This window comes from Thalassophryne amazonica, chromosome 10, assembly GCF_902500255.1.
Source record: "Thalassophryne amazonica chromosome 10, fThaAma1.1, whole genome shotgun sequence".
NCBI classification, from domain to species: Eukaryota; Metazoa; Chordata; class Actinopteri; order Batrachoidiformes; family Batrachoididae; genus Thalassophryne; species Thalassophryne amazonica.
Genome location: NC_047112.1, coordinates 103899679 through 103921695, shown reverse-complemented (window position 1 = coordinate 103921695; position 22017 = coordinate 103899679). Strand labels below are relative to the sequence as shown.

General features: G+C 44.0%; 1 protein-coding gene across 2 annotated transcripts; it reads left to right on the top strand.

Annotated features, from left to right (window-relative positions):
• Positions 1-7092: 7092 nt before the first annotated feature.
• Positions 7093-13810, top strand: gpr17 (G protein-coupled receptor 17). Of its 2 annotated transcripts, none has more exons than XM_034180678.1 (2): positions 7093-7606; positions 12535-13810. In XM_034180678.1, exon 2 carries the CDS (start codon positions 12543-12545, stop codon positions 13560-13562), a length of 1020 nt encoding a protein of 339 aa, XP_034036569.1. In that variant the 5' UTR covers positions 7093-7606; positions 12535-12542; the 3' UTR covers positions 13563-13810. The 2 variants fall into 2 exon arrangements, with proteins under 2 accessions (XP_034036569.1, XP_034036570.1); XM_034180679.1 differs by lacking the exon at positions 7093-7606 and adding an exon at positions 8400-8573.
• Positions 13811-22017: the final 8207 nt, after the last annotated feature.

Below are 22017 nucleotides of genomic sequence, written 5' to 3'. Positions count from 1 at the left end.
ACTGTAAAAAAAAAAGCATGCAAAATTGGACTAAAAAAATCTGCAAAACTGCGAGGCCGCGAAAGATGAACCACGTTATAGTGAGGGACCACTGTATTCTCTTTTCACATGTCAATAATTCTTGACGTGGATATTTGCTCGCTCAATTAATAAGACACACCTATTTTTTCAGATTTCTTTATTTTTAAAATGTATTTCTTTATTTATTTTATTGTAACAAATGAATGGAGAAGACAAAACCTGATTGCAGCACGGGCGAAGGGAATGACAACACTACAGTTGTAATTATCAATTTCATTGTCTAAAACGATCACACCACATAAAGTTAAGCCCAGCGCTGCTCTGGCTCCAGGCTCAAAATCTGGAGAAAAAGGCGAGCAGCGCTTTCTTTGCGGTCAGCGCTGTGACCACGGATCGTGCTCGAGACCAACAATCCCGCAAAAGCGGGATTTGTATTAATTATTATGTAGTATAATCAAGAAAGTGTTATTTATTTAACATATGCATTGATTTGTATAATGGCACTATTTATTATGTTGATCATCTTCATTTTTATGTGCATTCCAGTGCTGGTTCATTTTGGTGTATAATTTACACCACCTCTCGACCTGGTGTATATTTTCAGCGCACCGTACGCCAACGACCACATTGATAAATGCCAAGTAGCGCAGCCGTTTTGGCGTACACCCCATATACGCTCAAATACCGCCGTACGCAATGTTGATACATGAGGCCCATTGAGAGGACTTCTGATCATGTCTGAGCTGCTGTTTGACACATATCATATAGCCGAGGAACAATCCTCGTGTTCCATGAAGAAGAGGAGGAGCTCAGCTCTGATGCTGCAGATCCTTAGATGTAATCTTGAGTGCTGAGCAGACAGTAGTCACTGAGACTTCAATTGAATCCTCAGGGATGCCAAAACAAGTCTGGCCAGAATTCACAAACCTCTATAAACCCCAATATTCTGCATCATTTTCCAGTGTTTTTCCACAAGGACATGGTCAATCTCCTTATCAAAGCTACCACTATTAAAATACCATGTCCAGCAGTGTACCTCTGTATGTTGAAACCAGGATCCAGCAACTCATAGCCAGTGGCAGCGCCAGGAAATTTTTGTTGGGGGAGCTGAGGAGGGGCTCCACAAAATGTCGTTGAAATGAACAATATAGGAGGTCTGTGAGAAAAGTATCCGACCTTTTTATTTTTTTCAAAAAACATATGGATTTGAATCACGTGTGATTGCATCAACCAAGCTTGAACCTTCGTGCGCATGCGTGAGTTTTTTCACGCCTGTCGGTTGCATCATTCGCCTGTGAGCAGGTTTTGTGTGAGCACTGGTCCACCCTCTCGTTGTTTTTTTTATTGCGAATAAATGTGTGAACGATTTGGAGCTTTGCTGCATCAATTTTTTTCCAGAAACTGTGAGAGACCTCCAGGTGGACACCGTTCGGAAAATTAATATGGCTTTCAGGGACGATTTTATGGGGATTACACAGATTAAGGAGTGATCCAGACGGTTTAAAGACCGCCCACAACTGCTGAGAGCGCGCCGCGCTCCGAGCGCCGATCGACAGGCTCCAACCCCGCTGTAACAACCAGATCATTTCCAACGTGAAGGCTTTGTTGATCCGGGACGTTGTCTGACTTTCACAAAAAGGCAGAAGGCGTGGACATCAGCACTTCCACTGTTACAGGAGTTTTTTCATGGAAAGAAAAGCGGAGGGACGTGCCACGGAGCTGCTCATGGCGCGGACAAAACTACCTCCGTGTTGGTCTCACAGGACGGCTTTCAGGTGGATTTCAGACAGCGTTGCAGTGGAGCCACATGGCGCAAAGCAACGCCGTGATGAAGCCTCACAGGACATGTTGGGGCATGTCCAGCTCATGCTCAATTTCTCGGATAATCACACGACTGAAAAGCAACTGACAGCCGTCTGAAATCCACCTGAAAGCCGTCCTGTGAGACCAACATGGAGGTGGTTTTGTGCCACGTAATGAACGGGTCCGTGGCGCGTCCCTCTGCTTTTCTTTCCATGAAAAAAACTCCCTGTAACAGTGGAATGTGCCGAAAAAGTGCTGATGTCCACGCCTTCTGCCTTTTTGTGAAAGTCAGACGACGTCCCAGATCAACAAAGCCTTCACATTGGAAATGATCTGGTTATTCCAGCGGGGTTGGAGCCTGTCGATCGGCGCTCAGAGCGTGGTGCGCTCTCAGCAGTTGTGGGCGGTCTTTAAACTTTCTGGATCACTACTTAATCTGTGTAATCCCCATAAAATCTTCCCTGAAAGCTATATTAATTTTCCAAATGGTGTCCACCTGGAGGTCTCTCACAGTTTCTGGAAAACAAATTGATGCAGCAAAGCTCCAAATCATTCAGACATTTATTCACAATAAAAAAACAACAAGAGGGGTGGACCAGTGCTCACACAAAGCCTGCTCACAGGCAAATGACGCAACCGACAGGTGTAAAAAAACTCACGCATGCGCACGAAGGTTCAAGCTTGGTTGATGCAATCACACGTGATTCAAATCCATATGGTTTTTGAAAAAAATAAAAAGGTCAGATACTTTTCTCACAGACCTCGTATAGTAAAAAAAAGTAAGTCCCTTCGGCTGCTCCCTTGTTTGCACTCAGGGTCGCCACAGCAAATCCAAGGTGGATCTGCATGTTGAATACCAAGGTATATGTTTTAGTCACCCGTGCTCCTCTAAAATGTGCTATCAATGCACACACACACACACACGCACACACAAACATCACTTAGAATGATTGCAAGTTCAGTAAACTTGCACATAGGTATAAATAAAGATAAGTGAAGTTTTAAGATTGGCCGTAATAAATATTTAGGAAACCTAAATTTTTGGAGTATGGAGTTAAATTTGTCTCATTAATACTTGCAAATGCACAGGGGGTGATTTACAGATATCCTTTGATTTGTACATGTGCTTTTGATCCACAAACACAAATTTCTGATTTGTAACTTGTGTGTGGGTTTTTACAAGTAAATGTTTATTTGCAAAACTGAAAATTCTGTTTGTGAAGGGTGATTCAGCATTGGTGGATCACCGAACACACACACTGTGCACAGCAACTTTCAGATCTCTCTAAAGATGTTCAATTGGATTCCGGTCTGGACTCTGGCTGGGCCACTCGAGGACATTCACAGAGTTAGAAGCCACTGCATTGATATCTTGGCTGTGTGCTTAGAATAGAATAGGATAGAATAATTCTTTATTGTCCACCGATGTGGAAAATTGTCTTCGGCTCACCAGCCCAAAAAAGACAACACTAAAATACAAACATAGTCATACAAACACACGAATAAAACAAAAGATAAGATACATAAAATACATAAAAGTAAAAGAAGAAGTAGAGTAAGACCTAGTAATATAAATGAAACGTAAAATAAGATCTAATAAAATCAAATAAAACAGAAGTAAAGCAGTTCAGGTTTTATTTGTGGAGTGGTCACTTTTTTGAGTTTATTATGGCGATGACATTTGGTATAAAAGATTTTTTAAAAGAACCTTTGGCCAGAGGAGCCAAAGGCCTTAGGGTCATTATCCTGCTGAAAGATGAACCGTTGCCCCAATCTGAGGGCAAGAGCACTCTAGGGTTGAGGCTATTCAACAATGCATCAGCAAGCACTTGTGGAAATGGTTAGACTAACCACCCTGCTTTTCAACAGCAGGCCTACAGTGCCACTGGCAAAGTCCAGCTACCAATTTCTTCTATCGTTAAAGAGTTCAAAGAAGGGAAAGCCCACCTACACATGATGTTTAGGGATTCACCCGATCAGGTGGTCCAGATGTCCAAACTGACACCAAATGGTCTGTTAAGTCCATAGTCCACGAAGCTGAGGCTAGCCTCCTCACCAATGAGTTCATTGGAGGCACACAAACTGGACGAGCAAGATTGGGCAATACCTCACATCGATGGCGATCTGTTCAAGGACCCAAAGGCCGATGTGAGATGACAATCGAAGAGATGTGATCCTTTGAAGAGGAGAAGCGCATCGCCATTGCAGCCAGCCAAGCCAAGCAATGCGCCTGGACAACCTGGAACAATGCAGAATGCAGGAAGCTCATGTGGATGATGCTAATGGAAATGGAACCCCTGGCGATCTCCTTTTTACTACGTTTGGTTTATGACCTTTTTCTATCTGCAACAAATCTGAAGCTTTTGGGGATACACTGACTCAGACATTTGTGTCACCTGCATGGCACACTCCGTCATGTGCTATCAGCTTGCACTTACTCCCTGCAGATGTAGACATGGCCCCACAACCAAGTCTTGGAGGAAGTGGCAGACATCATTTGGACCCAATGTGACACTTTCAACAGGGATCCAGTCAAGAACCCCAAAACCCAAATCACCTTTTGCAAAGAGGGAATGTGCCTATCCCAGCACACTTGGAGAGCAAAGCGCTCGAAACTCCTCAGTGGTGCTCATGACTAGAAGGTCTCCGCTGACCTCAGCGTAGCGCTGAAATTTCCATTCCACATCATCAATTCCAATGAGCGCCCAATTCTCATAATGTGGTCAGATGCAAATAAGCGAGTGCACCTTGTGGAACTCACTGTCCCATGGGAGGAGAATATGGAGGACGCATACGAATGGAAAAAAGCCCGTTATGAATCACAACGGGCTGACTGTGAAGACAAAGGCTGGGCATACTGCATCCTACCAATTGAAATTGGCTGCCACAGCTTTATAGGGGGGCCCACAAGCTTCTTTCTATCTCAGCTAGACCTCATCAAATGCAACATGCAAGTAGCAACCAAATGTCTACAGTCTACACCAAATAATCCCCCTACTTCCACCTGCTGAATTTATCAATTATATCCCTGCAACCCCGCAGACCTGCTTGCACATTATACAGACACCCTCCAGTAGCTTCATGCTGCTGGTGGCAGTGGGGATGGCAGTATCACCAATAGCCACCAAAACTGTTCAGTCATCCCTGGTTGGCGGCTGATGAGGAGGGTGTCTTGAGGCAGAAGTTGTATGATCTTCTCTCTCTGAAGCAGGGTTTTTTTTTATCCAGGTTGTCACTATGCATTGCTGCATTCATCTTTCCCTCAATCCTGACTAGTCTCCCAGTTCCTGCTGCTGAAAAACATCCCAGCAGCATGATGCTGCCACCACCATGTTTCACTGTAGGGATGGATGGTGCCTGGTTACCTCCAAACATGATGCCTTGCATTCATGCCAAAGAGTTCAGTCTTTGTCTCATCAGACCAGAGAATTTTGTTTATGGTCTGAGAATCCTTCAGGTGCCTTTTGGCAAACTCTAGGTGGGCTGCCATGTACCTTTTACTAAGGAGTTGCTTCCATCTGGTCACTCTACCATGCAGATCTGATTATGGATTGCTGCAGAGATGGTTGTCCTTCTGAAAGGTTCTCTCTCTACAGAGGAATGCTGGAGCTCTGACAGAAATGACCATCTGATTCTTCGTCACCTCCCTGACTAAGGCCCTTCTTCCCTGATCTCACAGTTTAGCCAGTTCTAGGAAGAGTCCTGGTGGATCTGAACTTCTTCTATTTTCAGATGATGGAGGTCACTGTGCTCACTGGGACCTCAAAGCAGGAGAAATGTTTCTGTACCCTTCCCCAGATTTGTGCCTCGAGACAATCCTGTCTCGGAGAACTACAGACGATTCCTTTGACTTCATGCTTGGTTTGTGATCTGACATGCACTGTCAGACATTGTAGACAGGTGTGTGTCTTTGTAAATCATGTCCAATCAATTGCATTTACCTCAGGTGGACTCTAATTAACCTGTAGAAACATCTCAAGGATGATCAGTGGAAACAGGATACATTGAGGATACATTTGAGATTCATGGCAAAGGCTGTGAATACTTAAGTACATGTGATTTCTTCATTTCTTTTTTTTTTTTAATAAATTTGCAATATTCTAAAAAACAAACAAACCCCCAAAATTTCATTTTGTCATCATGGGATATTGTATGTAGAATTTTGAGTAAAAAGATGAATTTCATTCATTTTGGAATAAGGCTGTAACAGGTGCTATGAATACATTCCGGATGAACTGTACCTTGCCCTTCTTAACATTTTGTGATGCCACTGTCCAATAGGTTCACAGAAGTTGACTGTCAGTGATGGGCATGTTCCTCTGCTTAGAACATGTATTCATGAAAAATACTACAAATTGAATATTGGGCCGATTGTTTGTCCAAATTTGTCCAAACTGAAAAGATAAACCAAAAATCATCTGAAAATCTTCCTCAGGTTGAAAGATCAGGGAATTCTTCTTTAATGTATACTTTCTGTTGAAGACTATAAGACTCACAAATGTGAGGATTTTTCAGGTCTCATTCATATATTAGTCAGAATTTTTAACAGTAAAAAAAAAGCATTTTCCCCAGCATGTCTTTAGGTGAATTTAAACATTTACAACGGGCACAGTGCCTTATATTCTACAAGACTTTATTGACAGCAAGTGATGTTTTTATTTAAGTTAGCTTTCACCCCAGCCAGAATGATTTTTTATTTATCAGAACGAGGAGTTTACTCGGCAATGTTTTGGCTTTGGAGAAACAAAACAATGAATACATAAAGCAGAAACCCAAACAAAAGTGAACGTCGTCCCAGTTAGGATTTGGCATCATATTAACAGAGTACTGATGTCAAAGCATCTCCACGGGCCCGCTCAGACAGCGGCTGCATTCAAGTGTGCAGACTTCTATTTGCATATCCATGATGCCGACTATTGGGAAGAAAAAAGGCCAATGTGTCTGGTGCACAGCTGTGATCACCATGTGTGAAAGAAATACTATCTCCTCTCAGCCACTGGGTCTTCTTTCCACATCTGTCTGATGGCTATGCGACTGATTATTCTGAGCATTCCAATTCATGATGCCCCCAGGAGACAAGAAACCAACAAGGGCCACTGTTTCCTCCAGACTCCCCCGCCTCACTCCTGTTTTGGCCTAACTCTCCTGCAGGGCTCCAGGCCATCATTGGGGCTCTAAAATAGTTCATCTCCAAAGGGTCATCTCTGAGACTTCAGTCATAAACCCTTCAATTAACAGCACAGCCCGTGTTCTGTGCGTTGGTGAGGGTGGCAGCGTGGCGGCAGGGGTGTGCGGGGAGCTGCAGGGGGAGGGCGCTGAAGGTATTTGGTAGACCACTAGGCTTTGTTTCCATGGAGCCGTAGCATCGAGTCATTGTGAGCAAAGCATGGCATTCTTTTCCCCTGCTGCTAAAATGTGTGGCTTATTCTGACTCGGGTTATTGTGAACTACACAAGTGGCTCTCTGAGGAGAGCGGATGGAGAAGAAAGGGTGGGGTCAAGGTTCAAGCGAGAGGCTCCCGTCGGGACTCCCTCCCTGTTATCAAATTTGTAGAGACACATAAAGGGCTACAGTCTCATTCCCGAGAACATCGTGGAGGAGAGGACGGGGTGAGAGGACAGCCTTCTTTGTGTCAGCGAGCTCCTTCTTCCACTGCTTGGCTGACAAACTCTTTACGTGGCGTCACAGCGCACATAACCGCTGCACGACTCTCTGCTCCTGCACCCGCCGGCGTCCACACAGTGCTGCGTGCTTCTCTCTGTGAAGAGCTTTGGATCAATCGGTAAGTGTGTTTTCATTTTGTTGATTTATGATTATTACAAACACATGCCTGCTTCTTACTACAGTGTGACAAAAGAATCAGCTTTACTAAGCACTGGGAGAGTTTATGGATCCACTAAATCTCCTCCCTTTAAATGTTTGAAATGGGCATTTTGGTGGATTTCTGTGAGTCTGTCACCTGTTCTTTGAAAATCTGTGACTGACACATTTATTTCACTCTGTGCCTCTTAGCAAAGTTTGAACATTACAGGATTTCACAGAGTTCGATCACAATGGGCTGCTGGACTAATCCCCAGAAAAGATCAATGCCAAGATGCTCAGGCTCCTTTTTTGTGAGTGCAAACGCCTGCACAAATCTGCCTGGATCATTCCACGGCAGGCCCCGTCTTCAGGATTATCCCTAGGGGTTTTGTATTTATGGAAGCGTTTCCTATGAGGAGTGCTGCTTCCTGCTTTGTTACCCCCGGAGGGACAGCCACCTCTTTGGGGGACTCCTGAATGTGAGGAGCTTTGGCTGAGAAGCAGCTTTTTGTTGTGGCTCCCTCAGCTCCACTCAGTGTAGGATTCCCAGCATGCACAGTGAAAGGAGTCACGCTGCTACATCTGGCTGGATCGGCACCGTACGGGCCAAAAGTCTGCAAAGAGCGTCGGTGAAACAGAACGTTAGCCCGTTACGCCTCCTGGTCCCAGGGACCTGCAGCAGCTGCAGTATTTAAATACATTTCTGATCTGTCAGGGTTGTAAATTTAGAACCTCCTGCTTACATTTTGATATTGTTCTTGGATCCTCCACAAACCCCAAAGCAGTTGATGTTCTGAGGGTGTGTCATTCCTGACACTGCTGTGCTGTTTGTGCAGATGTCAGGGTGCAGCAGAGAACGTGGAGATAAATGATCAGATAAAAGGCTAAAGAGGAGCAGCAGCATGTGGAGCTCTCCACATATGGAAGAGTGGGTGGTCATTTTTAAGGTGTGTCCAAATCATTTTCTCAGAGTGGAAAAAAGGATGTGCAGACCTTAGAGGAATTGTGGAAACATCTTGACAGGAAGTTACAGGTTTTTTGAATTAACTGAATTAAAGCTAAAGGTCTACACTACAAGCACATCTTGATTATTTCATTTTTCTATTGTCAAATTTCTCTTTATTATTATTTTTTTTTTTTTAATCATCACAAGGTAGGTTTCCATTACCCTTCAAAATGCACAATTTGAAGTAGCAAATTGAAAATGTTCTTAATGGAAACATGTATATTAACAAAAATCTCATATCTCAAAAAAAAAAAAGGTTTGACATTCATGAGGTTGTTTTTGAGGCAATTTGAAAAAGCCTTATTTTGAAAAACAGCAATAGAGGCTTTTTTTTTTGCACATTAAATATCATATGAGATGTCAGGCAATACAGGATTAAAAACTGGACTGGACTGAAAACACAGATGCTCAGGAGGGTCAGATCTCTCAATGTCTGCAGAAATGTTGCACACGTTTTATTACTCAGTGGTCTCCAGCGTCATCTTTTATGCTGTAGTGTGCTGCAGCAGCAGGCTGAAGGCAGCTGACATGAACAAACTCAACAAGCTCATCAGGAGAGCTGGCTCTTTCCTGGGAGTTTAGCTGCAGTCTGTGGTGGAGGTGTCAGAGAGGAGGATGCTGAGGAAACTGCTCACCATCCTGGACAACACCTCCCACCTCCGCATGCCACACTGACATCCTGTCAGGGCACCTTCAGTTGTGGACTGAGACCACAGAGGTCCACCACAGAATGGCACAGGAGATGTTTCCTACTTCTGGCAATCAGACTGTATAATTCCTCCCCCTTCTGCAGGATGAATACATAATGAACAGTTATTCAAATTATGTGCAATATTGTAAAAAAAAATTGTGCAATATATCTCCCAGTTATTTCACATAGATTTGTTGTACTTATTGTAGTTTATTTTTTTCATTTTAGGAACTCTTGTCTTGCTTTTTGAACTTGTATTCTACAGTTGGCTTTTTTGAACTAGCTACTAACACCTTCTTTAATTGTGCATTGTATAACCGTTGTTTACTACTTCTGTACTCTGGCCAAATAATTTCCTTTGAGATAAAAAAAAAGTTGATCTTTATCTTTTCCCCACCAACAGACCACTCAGTAAGTCCTTATGCTTTTGGACACAACCCAAAGTTGTGTATTTCTTTGAGATTACAGCCACAATGCACCCATTAAAAGATGTTACAGTGAAGAGATGGCATTAATTTTGTTATCTATTCATAGATCTATGAAATCAGCACAATAAAGGAGAACTCTGGAGTTTCAGCTCCCCTAGTGCCTGTTTTTAGATGTTTTGAGGTCAGATTTTCACTTGGTACCAAAAAGATAATAATACTTCCACTTGTGTTAGAACACTAAAACAGTCAAGAGCAAAATATACAGTGTGTCATGGACCAGGCCGTGGACCCCTGGCAGTGAGCGATGACATTACATGATCTGAAACAGACTTTATTTCAGGTCGAAACACAGGACAGCTGAGTGTCCAATCACCAGGCCTTTCACAACGACAACAAAAACATCCAGGCTGAGTTTTGTACTCTTTAACACAGATTATCTGCCAGCAGTCGTTCAAAAGACACAACAGATGGATCAACAGAGCTCAAGGCACAAGGTCAGCAACACAATGGCAGTTCAAAATCGACAACCGTGTCCTGAGGCATTAAGCAAAACTCTGAGGTCAAGATACGTAGCAACCGTCAAAACACAGGAAGAACGAGAACACAAAGAATACTCTGTAACAATATCACCAGTGTCCTTGATATGTCAGAGGTCAGAATACTGAGCAATTATCAAAACACAGAAATAACTAGAACATTAGCAATACTCATTAGGAAGAAGATGAATGCAAGTCAGCAGGACAAATCACGACGATCGGGCAAGGGATGCATGAAAAGAGACTCCTTATAAATACGTTCACTTATTAACAGCAGCAACCTGCAAAAGTGAGGTGAATCCAAACCCAGAAGGACCAGCACATGCAGAAACTATAACTTAAGTAATTTTGGCAGCATACTGCATCACTGGAAAAGGCGGTCCAGGCTCTCATGCACATTAGGATGTACTCTCATTAACCAAAATCTATTTTGGTTAATGAGAATCTGGTAATCTGGGTATGAGAATCTGGTATGGGTATGATAATCTCTTTTGAGTACAACTGTAAAGTTGTACTCAAAAGTTTACATACCTTTTTTATTTTTATTTATTTAGGGACATTTTTCAGAGAATATGGATGACAACACAAAAACACTTTTTCACTCATGGTTAATGGTTGTGTAAACCAATTTATTGTCAAACAACTTTTTAAATCATAATGACAACAGAAAGTACCCAAACGACCCTGATCAAAAGTTTACATACCCTGGTGATTTTAGCCTAATAACATGCACACAGGTTAACACAAACAGGTTTGTATGGTTACAAAAGGTAACTACCCTCACTTGTGATATGGGCTCCTGACAGACCCTTGCAACTTTCATCCAGTGCTGCACTGATGTTTCTGGTTTCTGAATCATAGGGAGAGCAAAAGAATTGTCAAAGTAAAGGTAACTGAACTATATAAAATAGGAAAGGGATATAAAAAGATATCCAAGGGACAGAGAATGGCAATCAGCAGTGTTCAAACTCTAATTAAGTAGTGGAAAAAGGGATTCTGTTGGAATCAAACCACAGCCAGGTAGACAAACAAAAATTTCAGCAACAACTGCCAAGAAAATTGTTCAGGATGCTATTTCAAAATGCACAATAAGGGGGCACTTGAAGAAAAATGGGCTGCATAGTCGAGTCACCAGAAGCAAGGCATTACTACGCAAATGCCACAAAGTATCCTGCTTAAAATATGCCAAACAGCACAGAGAACAAAGTTATTTGGAGTGATGAGACCAAAATTGAACTTTTTGGCCACAGCCATAAACATTACATTTGGAGAGGAGTCAAACAGGCCTATGATGAAAATTACACACTTCCTACTGTGAAGCATAGAGGTGGATCGCTGATATTTTGAGGGATGTGTGAACTACAAAGGCACAGGAAACTTGGTCAAAATTGATGGCAGGATGAATGCAGCATATTATCAGAAAATACTGGAGGAAAATTTGCACTCATCAGCCCACAATCTGCACATGGGACGTACTTGGATGTTCCAACATGACAACGATCCAAAACACAAGGCAAGGTCGACCTGTCATTGGCTACAGCAGAATAAATTGATGGTTCTGGAGTGGCCATTTCAATCTCCTGACCTCAATATCATTGACCCACTCTGGGGAAATCTCAAACCTGCAGTTCATGCAAGACAGCATAGGAATTTACAGGAACTTGAGGCTTTCTGCCAAGAATGGGCAGCTTTAGCATCAGAGAAAATAAAGAGGTTTGTCCACAACTACCACTAAAGACTCCAAGCTGTCATTGATCAGAGTCATTTGGTTAGTTTCTGTTGTCATTATGATTTAAAAAAGTAAACACAGTTGCTTGACAAAAAATGGCTTCACAGAACCACTAACCATGAGTGAAAAAAGTTTTTGTGTTATTCATATTCTCTGAAAAATGTGCTCAATAAATGTGTTGCTGTGTTCTTCTTCCACAGGGTGTTATGTTGTATCTCCATCCTCTGTGCATTCAATTGAATGGGAAAGTGCGTCCGAATGTTTGACATGTATATGTAATGTAATGTACAATGTACATGTAATACTTTGAGATGTTAATCAATTATTTTTGATTTTAAAACAGTATTTCATGTAAATCACTTCAGTCGACATTTGAGTACCAGAATGGGTGGTTGTAGTTTCTCCAGCAGTACACGTATCCATTTGAGAATCAATATTCTAATCTAACAAAACACTTCTGGTGGCAGACCAATGGAATTAAAATGAAAGATTTTTTTTTTCCCTCTCTGTATCCTCAGCTATTGAAATGGAGTCGACAATCACGGGTCTTCCCTCCCTGCTGTCTAATGAGTCCTCAGAGAGCTGTGTGATGGTGGAGACTACAGCTGAGAACGTGCTCTTTGGAGGATTCTACATTCTAGTTTTCTTTCTGGCGCTGAACGGTAACGGCCTGGCACTCTGGATCTTCTCCCACCAGCAAGTCACATCCTCTCCAGCAAACGTCTTCCTGATACACCTGGCTGTGGCTGACCTGTCTTATGTGATCATCCTCCCGCTGAGGGCCACCTACCACCTCACAGGAGGCCACTGGCCCTTTGGAGAGGTGCCCTGCAGGGTGGCAGGCTTTTTGTTTTATGTCAACATGTATGCCAGCCTCTACTTTCTGGCCTGTGTGGCAGGTGACCGCTACCTGGCTGTAGTACACGCTGTGAGGTCACTGAAGGTCCGCCGTGCTCGCTACGCCCAAATTATCAGCTTCTCTCTTTGGGCCTTGGTCACTGTCTCTATGGCACCCCTGCTGATGACCCACCAGACTGCAGAGGTAGATGGTGTGACAGTGTGCCTGCAGCTGTACAGAGAGAAGGCCTCACGTCATGCACTCATCTCTTTAGCTGTAGCCTTCACCCCACCTTTCCTAGCCACCTTATCCTGTTACTTGCTTATCATTCACAGCCTGCATCTTGGCTCCAGGTTGGAGCCGGCCCTGAAGCTGAGGGCCCTGCGGACCATCAGCTTGGTCATGCTCATCTACGTGGTATGTTTCCTGCCATATCACATCAGCAGGGCAACCTTCATTCTTGGCTACAGTCACCCTGACGTCTCATGTCAGGCGCGACGAGGCCTGAGCTTAGCCAACCGCCTGACATCCTCCCTCACATGCCTGAATGGAGCAATGGACCCTCTGGTCTACCTCTTTGGGGCAGAGAAGTTTCGTGGAACTCTAACACGAATGTTTTGCAAAAATAACTCAGGGGAATCCGGAGCCACCAGTGGAGCTTTGAAGGGAACACACGAAAGCTCAGTGAGCGCCAAGTCTGAGTTTTGAGGCAAAGAACCTTTGAACCTAATCAACAATTATCCATGATTTACAATAAACCAAAACTAGTCTGATGATCAATTTACACTTACTTTTGATGACTGAAGGCTTGAGATTATTATTCCACAAAGTGACTGATGTGCCACAGTGCCCACACCAGCATGAAATTAAAGTAAATTTTCTGTTTGTTTTTTCAAATGACTCTTCTTGACACCTGCTGTTAATAATAAGTCCTAATCAAGCGAAACAAACACACATTATGTTGGAAAATGTTTGCTGTCAACACTTATAAATATGTACATTGTCAATTTTCAAAGTTTATTTAGTCTAATAACTCCTCTGTGCCCCATGCCAAATATGATGTTGTTTTTAGTCAGATATCATTTTTACTGTAAAATTTGTAAGTATTTGATTTGATTTGATTTCAAATCCAATTAAATCAAGTACATGTAGAACCATATACATCTGGACTTTGACAGTATTTATATCCTGCCAGATGGTGGGATTGAGACAACAGGGCGCATGGACCAGATGGGAGGAAGCCATGGAGGGGAAGATCTCGTGGCTGGAGTTGTGGAAGGCAGAACCCTACCGCATCAAATTCCTAATCCAGTCAGTCTATGATGTCCTGCCCAGCCCGTCGAACCTTTTCACTTGGGGCAAGGCCGATACCTCAGCATGCCCCTTGTGTCAAGGGAAGAGGACCTCTGGAGCACATCCTCAGCAGCTGCCCTAAAGCGCTGGGGGATGGTCGCTATCGCTGGAGCCATGACCAGGTGCTGAAAACAGTTGCTGAGTCCATCAATACTGCCATAGACCAGAGCAAGAGCTTGAAATCATTAAGGCGGGAAATCTCATTTGTGCAAGCTGGAGAATAACCACCCGCCTGACCGAAGGCCCAGACAGGCCTCCTGGGAGCAGCGAAGGACTGGCAGTTAAGGGTGGACCTGGGGAAACAGCTTTGTTTCCCTGAAAACATCATGGAAACCAGCCTTAGACCAGACATCATCCTGTTCTCAAAGTCATCCAAGCAGGTCATTATGTTGGAGCTTATAGTGCCCTGGGAGGAGAGAATGGAGGAAGCCAGTGAGAGGGAGAAGTACGCTGAGTTGGTGAAGGAGTGTCGCAGACGGGGGTGGCGTGCGAGGTGCTTTCCCGTCGAAATTGGAGGAAGGGGCTTTGCAGGAAAGTCACTCTGCAAGGCCTACAGCCTCCTGGGCATCACCGGAGCACGCAAGAGAAAGGCCATCACTGCAGCATCCGAGGCTGCAGAGAGAGCCTCACGGTGGCTGTGGATCAGGAGGGACAAGCAGTGGGCGATGGCTTCTTGGACACAGGCCGGGAATTGATCACTCCCGGTCGGGTCGCCTGGGTGAGGGGGTCTGAAGTTGAAAGACCCGAAACCCCCCATGACCATAGGTACTATCACAGATGATGTGTCCAAGAATTTGCATTATGAGACGTATGTAACCACCATATATTCGTAAGCTATATTGGCATGGCATGTTCAAATCAAAAGCTAGAATTAAAATTTAAAAGATATTTCTGCACAATATGACTCACTTTGATTGAAATATAATGGATATGAAATATTTGAAATCAAGTCTCAATTTTTTATTTTTTTATTTTTTTGCTAATTACTTTACATGAAACAATACACCTGGGGTGTGAAAGCCAGCTGTCCAAATACCTTTGGTCCTTTAAAAATGGATGACCCCACACAAGATGTGATATAATTTCTGCACTGGTTCTGAAATTTGGATGCAATTAAAGCCGACAGTCTGTGCTTTGCACTTTCATTCAGTATTTGCTTTCAATTCAATAACGCTGAGATAGCAATGAAAAAAAAAAAAAAAAAAGTGTCCAAATATTTATGAACCAACAATCTATTAGCATGGCTTTCTGCCTGGGTGGTTGGTATCTGGGACCCAGGGTGGTGGTGTGACACAAACGCCTGACTTGACTTGTACATGTTTGCCATAAGAACACCCAAACACAAAGGTTCCCAAACCTTAGGGCCCTGTCCCACTGGCGTTTAGGAGGATTTGCGGATGGAATGCGCACAAAAGTGGCCCACATCCGCCAAACAACCGCAATAACCGTGTAACATTCCTGTATGAGTCGGCTGCCATCCGAACATGTCCGTGATCATCTGCAGAGGCATGCATGTCTGCAGCAGGATTTTTGAGCGGCTCAAAAATCCTGCTGCGGATGAGATCTGCATGACTGCCTGAACATATACTGAAGACATACGCAGGACATGCACAACCAACCCGCCACATATCCCCTGTCATCTGCTGATATCTGTAACCGACGGGTTGACGCGGCTTGGCGGCGGACTGGGACAGCGTGCAAAACAGATATGACGCGTGCCCAACACGGCCACATCACGGTCGCAAATGGTATGTCACGCATGCAGACTACAGCATGACACGGGAGTGGATTTTCACTCCCGTCCCATCCCGCAACCAGAAAAAAATCCCACCTGTCCCAATCCTGGACTGGAGTAAAAAAATCAGTCCCACTCCCGTATGTCTCACGCCGTGATGATCAATCAGGGACTGAATATGTAGTGACGTGGAGACGTCTGGAGTTTGAAGATGTGAACATGTCCTGTATCTGGTAGCAGCCTGTGAGCAGGACTTGTGTCTCTTTTGTCCTTTATTTCACAATTATGACAGTTTTTGGAGCGAGCAGCAGCACCACAGCAGCAGGAGCGGAGTTTCTTTTTCTTTTATGTTACATGCTCGCGCAAGCGAATGGAGATTATTTTACTTATTAACTACACAGATGTATAATAGAACAAATGGTGACTGGTTTCTAAACACAATTATGACAGAGTTTTTTGGTGGAAGAGCGAGCTGCAGCAAGCAGCGGAGTTTCTTTTTTTTTTATTGTTTACATGGGCGCGCGTGAACGGGACAGGAGGTCCTCAAACTGGGTCCTGCAGAGGCGGAACGACTGCTGAAAGCAGCCGTCATCCAGACGCAGCTCCTGCAGCAAATAATGATACTCTCTGTATTGGGAGCTTTTCACAACTTGCTCCGTGTGCCGGCGAGCAGAATGGAAGCTCCTCCTATTTGATGACGCACTGGGACGAATTTTCGCAGCAAAAGCAGAGCGACACACCGGGCGAAGGAGGTGCGTCCGTCGCCATGCGACCCCCGCGAATTTGTAGCGTCTGATCGCGCCCGGTGTGAACGCGGCATTAAATAGATGAAAATCATCATCTATTTTTGGCATTCCTGTTCCTGCCCGCTCCCGTTCATTTTTATTCCCGTCCCATCCCAATCACGGGATTGATAAAATTTTGACTCCCATCCCGCGGGAATCCCGCAGGAATCACGTGACACACGGGAATTCCCAAAAAATGTCATCCTCTAATGCAGACAGAGTGGGCACGGATGAAGAGAGTGCATCACGGCCGCTGTGCCCCTCATGGGGGCGCCTCCGCGGTCGCCTTCGCTTGATCCACCCCGGGACATTTGTCATTTCCGCCCGCCTTTGTTGCGGACGATCAGCTTTTGTCTCCTCATTCCATCCACAAATCCTCCTAAAAGCCAGTGGGACAGGGCCCTTAGGTTAAAACATGACCCTGCGACTGTTAACATGACAGATTGAAGTGGCCCAAATCATATTTTTGCACATCACATCTGTCTGTTCATAGGCCAGGATAGACAGGGTGTACTACCCAACTTACTCCCCCCATCCAGGACCACAGGGCAACAGGCACCATAGACCACACTGTCGAAAGCCCATACCTACACTATGAGGAACTGTCTGGGAAGAAAAGAGGGAAGACCTGAAGGTCCCGGCCCAAAGGCACCCCCACTCCCTGGCCATGGGTATGAGTGTAAGAGTAAAGTCTTACAATCTGCAACCACTGATCAGGCTACCCACAAACCCAGGTCCCCACCTTCAGTACCCAACTACAACCACAAACACCCTCTCATGTTGTACTGACTGTAGCTGTTTTCAGTATTTTGACTTTCACATCAGCGGAGTACAGACATGTAGGGGGTTGGATGGTGTCTACTAAATCTACACAAGCATACATATACTTGTATTTAGGCTTTGGAAATGAAACAAGCTGGCAAACAAGTTCATTTCAAGGTAAATGTAACTTTAACCACACACTGAAAGCACCAGATTGGGAAAATATACACACACACACACATACACATATATATGGAAGGAAAGTTGGTTCCGAACTGCTTCTATTTACGAATGATGGAGGCCGCTGTGCTCATTGGGACCTTCAAAGTAGCAGAAATGTTTCTGTACCCTTCCCCAGACTTGTGCCTTCAGACAACCCTGTCTCAGAGTTCTACAGTCAATTCCTTTGAGGTCATGCTTGCTTTGTGCTCTGACAATGAAATGATGCAGCAGGCTTGTGCATTTTGCCAAAATTTCATTGTAACAACTCAATATGGTACTCAGTAGTTTGTATGGCCCCACCTGCTTGTATGTAACATCGGGGCATACTTCTAATGAGATGGCAGATGGTGTCCTGAGAGATCTCCTCCCAGACCTGGACCAGGGCATCACTTAGCTCCTGGACAGTCCAAGGTGCAACTTGGTGGCGTTGGATGGACGCAAGCATAATTGGATTTAGGTCATATGAGCATGGAGGCCAGTTAATGTTATGAATTACTTCATCCTCCACAAACTGCCTGCATACTCTTGCCATATGAGGCCGGGCATTATTCTGCACCAGGAGGAACTAAGGACCCACTGCACCAGCATAGGGTCTGACAATGGATCCAAGGATTTCATCCCAAAACCTCATAGCAGTCAGAGTGCAGTTGTCTAGCCTGTGGAGGTCTGTGTATTCTTCCAAGGATATGCCTCCCCACACCATCAGTGACCCACCCTCAAAGCAGTATAACATTCTCCACAGCATCTCCAGATCATTTCATGTCTCTTACATGTGCTCAGGTTGAACCTGCTGTTATCTGTGAAAAACACAGGGTGCCAACAGCGAACCTGCCAATTCTGGTGTTCTATGAGAAATGGCAATTGAGCTCCACGGTGCTGGCCAGTGAGCACAGGACCCACTACAGAGCATCAGGCCCTCAGGCCACCCTCATGAAGCCTGTTGACAATCAACAGGCTTCATGAGGAATAAATTGCCGCAAAAGTGCAATGGCCCTACCATTATTTAATGCTTCGATCTTAAATATGATCAATCTATCTTTGTTAGTTGGCTATGTACCACAGGCTTTTAAGGTGGCAGTAATTAAACCATTACTTAAAAAGCCATCACTTGACCCAGCTATCTTAGCTAATTATAGGCCAATCTCCAACCTTCCTTTTCTCTCAAAAATTCTTGAAAGGGTAGTTGTAAAACAGCTAACTGATCATCTGCAGAGGAATGGTCTATTTGAAGAGTTTCAGTCAGGTTTTAGAATTCATCATAGTACAGAAACAGCATTAGTGAAGGTTACAAATGATCTTCTTATGGCCTCGGACAGTGGACTCATCTCTGTGCTTGTTCTGTTAGACCTCAGTGCTGCTTTTGATACTGTTGACCATAAAATTTTATTACAGAGATTAGAGCATGCCATAGGTATTAAAGGCACTGCGCTGCGGTGGTTTGAATCATATTTGTCTAATAGATTACAATTTGTTCATGTAAATGGGGAATCTTCTTCACAGACTAAAGTTAATTATGGAGTTCCACAAGGTTCTGTGCTAGGACCAATTTTATTCACTTTATACATGCTTCCCTTAGGCAGTATTATTAGACGGTATTGCTTAAATTTTCATTGTTACGCAGATGATACCCAGCTTTATCTATCCATGAAGCCAGAGGACACACACCAATTAGCTAAACTGCAGGATTGTCTTACAGACATAAAGACATGGATGACCTCTAATTTCCTGCTTTTAAACTCAGATAAAACTGAAGTTATTGTACTTGGCCCCACAAATTTTAGAAACATGGTGTCTAACCAGATCCTTACTCTGGATGGCATTACCCTGACCTCTAGTAATACTGTGAGAAATCTTGGAGTCATTTTTGATCAGGATATGTCATTCAAAGCGCATATTAAACAAATATGTAGGACTGCTTTTTTGCATTTACGCAATATCTCTAAAATCAGAAAGGTCTTGTCTCAGAGTGATGCTGAAAAAACTAATTCATGCATTTATTTCCTCTAGGCTGGACTATTGTAATTCATTATTATCAAGTTGTCCTAAAAGTTCCCTGAAAAGCCTTCAGTTAATTCAAAATGCTGCAGCTAGAGTACTGACGGGGACTAGAAGGAGAGAGCATATCTCACCCATATTGGCCTCTCTTCATTGGGTTCCTGTTAATTCTAGAATAGAATTTAAAATTCTTCTTCTTATTTATAAGGGCTTGAATAATCAGGTCCTATCTTATCTTAGGGACCTCGTAGTACCATATCACCCCAATAGAGTGCTTCGCTCTCAGACTGCAGGCTTACTTGTAGTTCCTAGGGTTTGTAAGAGTAGAATGGGAGGCAGAGCCTTCAGCTTTCAGGCTCCTCTCCTGTGGAACCAGCTCCCAATTCAGATCAGGGAGACAGACACCCTCTCTACTTTTAAGATTAGGCTTAAAACTTTCCTTTTTGCTCAAGCTTATAGTTAGGGCTGGATCAGGTGACCCTGAACCATCCCTTAGTTATGCTGCTATAGACGTAGACTGCTGGGGGGTTCCCATGATGCACTGTTTCTTTCTCTTTTTGCTCTGTATGCACCACTCTGCATTTAATCATTAGTGATCGATCTCTGCTCCCCTCCACAGCATGTCTTTTTCCTGGTTCTCTCCCTCAGCCCCAACCAGTCCCAGCAGAAGACTGCCCCTCCCTGAGCCTGGTTCTGCTGGAGGTTTCTTCCTGTTAAAAGGGAGTTTTTCCTTCCCACTGTAGCCAAGTGCTTGCTCACAGGGGGTCGTTTTGACCGTTGGGGTTTTACATAATTATTGTATGGCCTTGCCTTACAATATAAAGGGCCTTGGGGCAACTGTTTGTTGTGATTTGGCGCTATATAAAAAACTGATTGATTGATTGATTGATTGATTGATTGATTATTGGCCTACTGGAGGTCATTTTGTAGCACTCTGGCAGTACTTGTCCTCTCCCTCCTTGCACAAAGGTGCAGATACCAATCCTGTTGATGAGTTGAGCACTTTCTACGGCGCTCTTCAGGGCTCCTAGAGTAACTGCTTATATCTTGGAATTTCCACCATGTTTTTGAGGCTGTGCAGGAAGACACACCAAACGTTCTGGCAATGGCAGGTATTGATATGCCATCTTGGAGGAGTTGGACTACCTGTGCAACCTCTGTAGGCTGCAGGTAGTGCCCCATGTTACCAGTAGTGACCCTGACCCTAGTCAAATTACAAAACTAGTGAAAAATCAGTCAGGAAAGATGAGGAGTGAAAAAATGTTAGTGGTGTCCTGTCCAGCGTGTACCCGACCTCTTGCCCTATAACTTCTAGGATAGGCGCCAGCTCCCCTGTGACCCTTATGTGGAGTAAGCAGGTATAGAAAATGAACGAATGAACACTATAATCTTTGCTTTGTGAGGACATGTGTGCTTCAACATTTTTGCCATGTGGCACATTTCTGTGTGCATGATCAGTGCATCTGGTGCCTGGGTGTTGAGGACCCCAGTCACCAGAGAAGGTCAAGAGGATGCCCAGCGGCAGAGAGTTATTTACCTTTGAAAGGAGGGGATGGGCAGGTTGTCTACCTGGGTGGGTGCCATGGTGTCAGGCCCAGCACATGCACCCAGTCTTGATTATAATCCTCTTATAACCCCACCTATACTGCAGTACGTTTATCAAGCAGGGGTGATTGGCAAATGAGCGAGTGTTTCCTGTGCTTTTGGAGTGACCCCTCACATACAGTATACAAATCTCACATTTGCCAGACCAACAACCAATTTTGGTATCATCCCCAGCCAAATGTTCTATCTATTCTTTAATTCTGGCTTTACTTTGCTATTTTTTTTTCTTTCCATGTTTGCCCAATTACTGGTCATAATGCTTCTTCCTTTAGCAACTAGCTTGACTTGCTTGTCTCGTTGATGCTCACATGCAGGTAGATGGCAGTGGGAGGAGCATGCTGGTCTCATTTTGTGTATATTTGTAAGTGTCTAACAGTTAACTGATTGTGGATGGAGTCATTCTCTTAGACTGATGAAAAAAACATATATCTAAAATGCAAAAACATGTTACCAAATATACCTGCGTGGTCCAGCCAAGTAAAGTCTTTGTGTGGAACACCGTGGTGATCCAGTTAAATAGACTACGATGAAACAAATAATTAATTTGATGGACATTTGTCTGTAGACAGAAGTCTTGCAGTCACATAGCAGTGTACATCAGATGGTAGCGTGCATGCACAACTACATCTGCTCCTAACGTTCCATCATCTATCAAACATCCACCAACCATACAGCAGGTGGCAGCCATGTCTATGGGATATTACAT

What these genes read in the sequence shown, in the direction of transcription:
- gpr17 (XM_034180678.1), top strand. Translation starts at nt 12,543, where the DNA reads ATGGAGTCGACAATCACGGGTCTTCCCTCCCTGCTGTCTAATGAGTCC.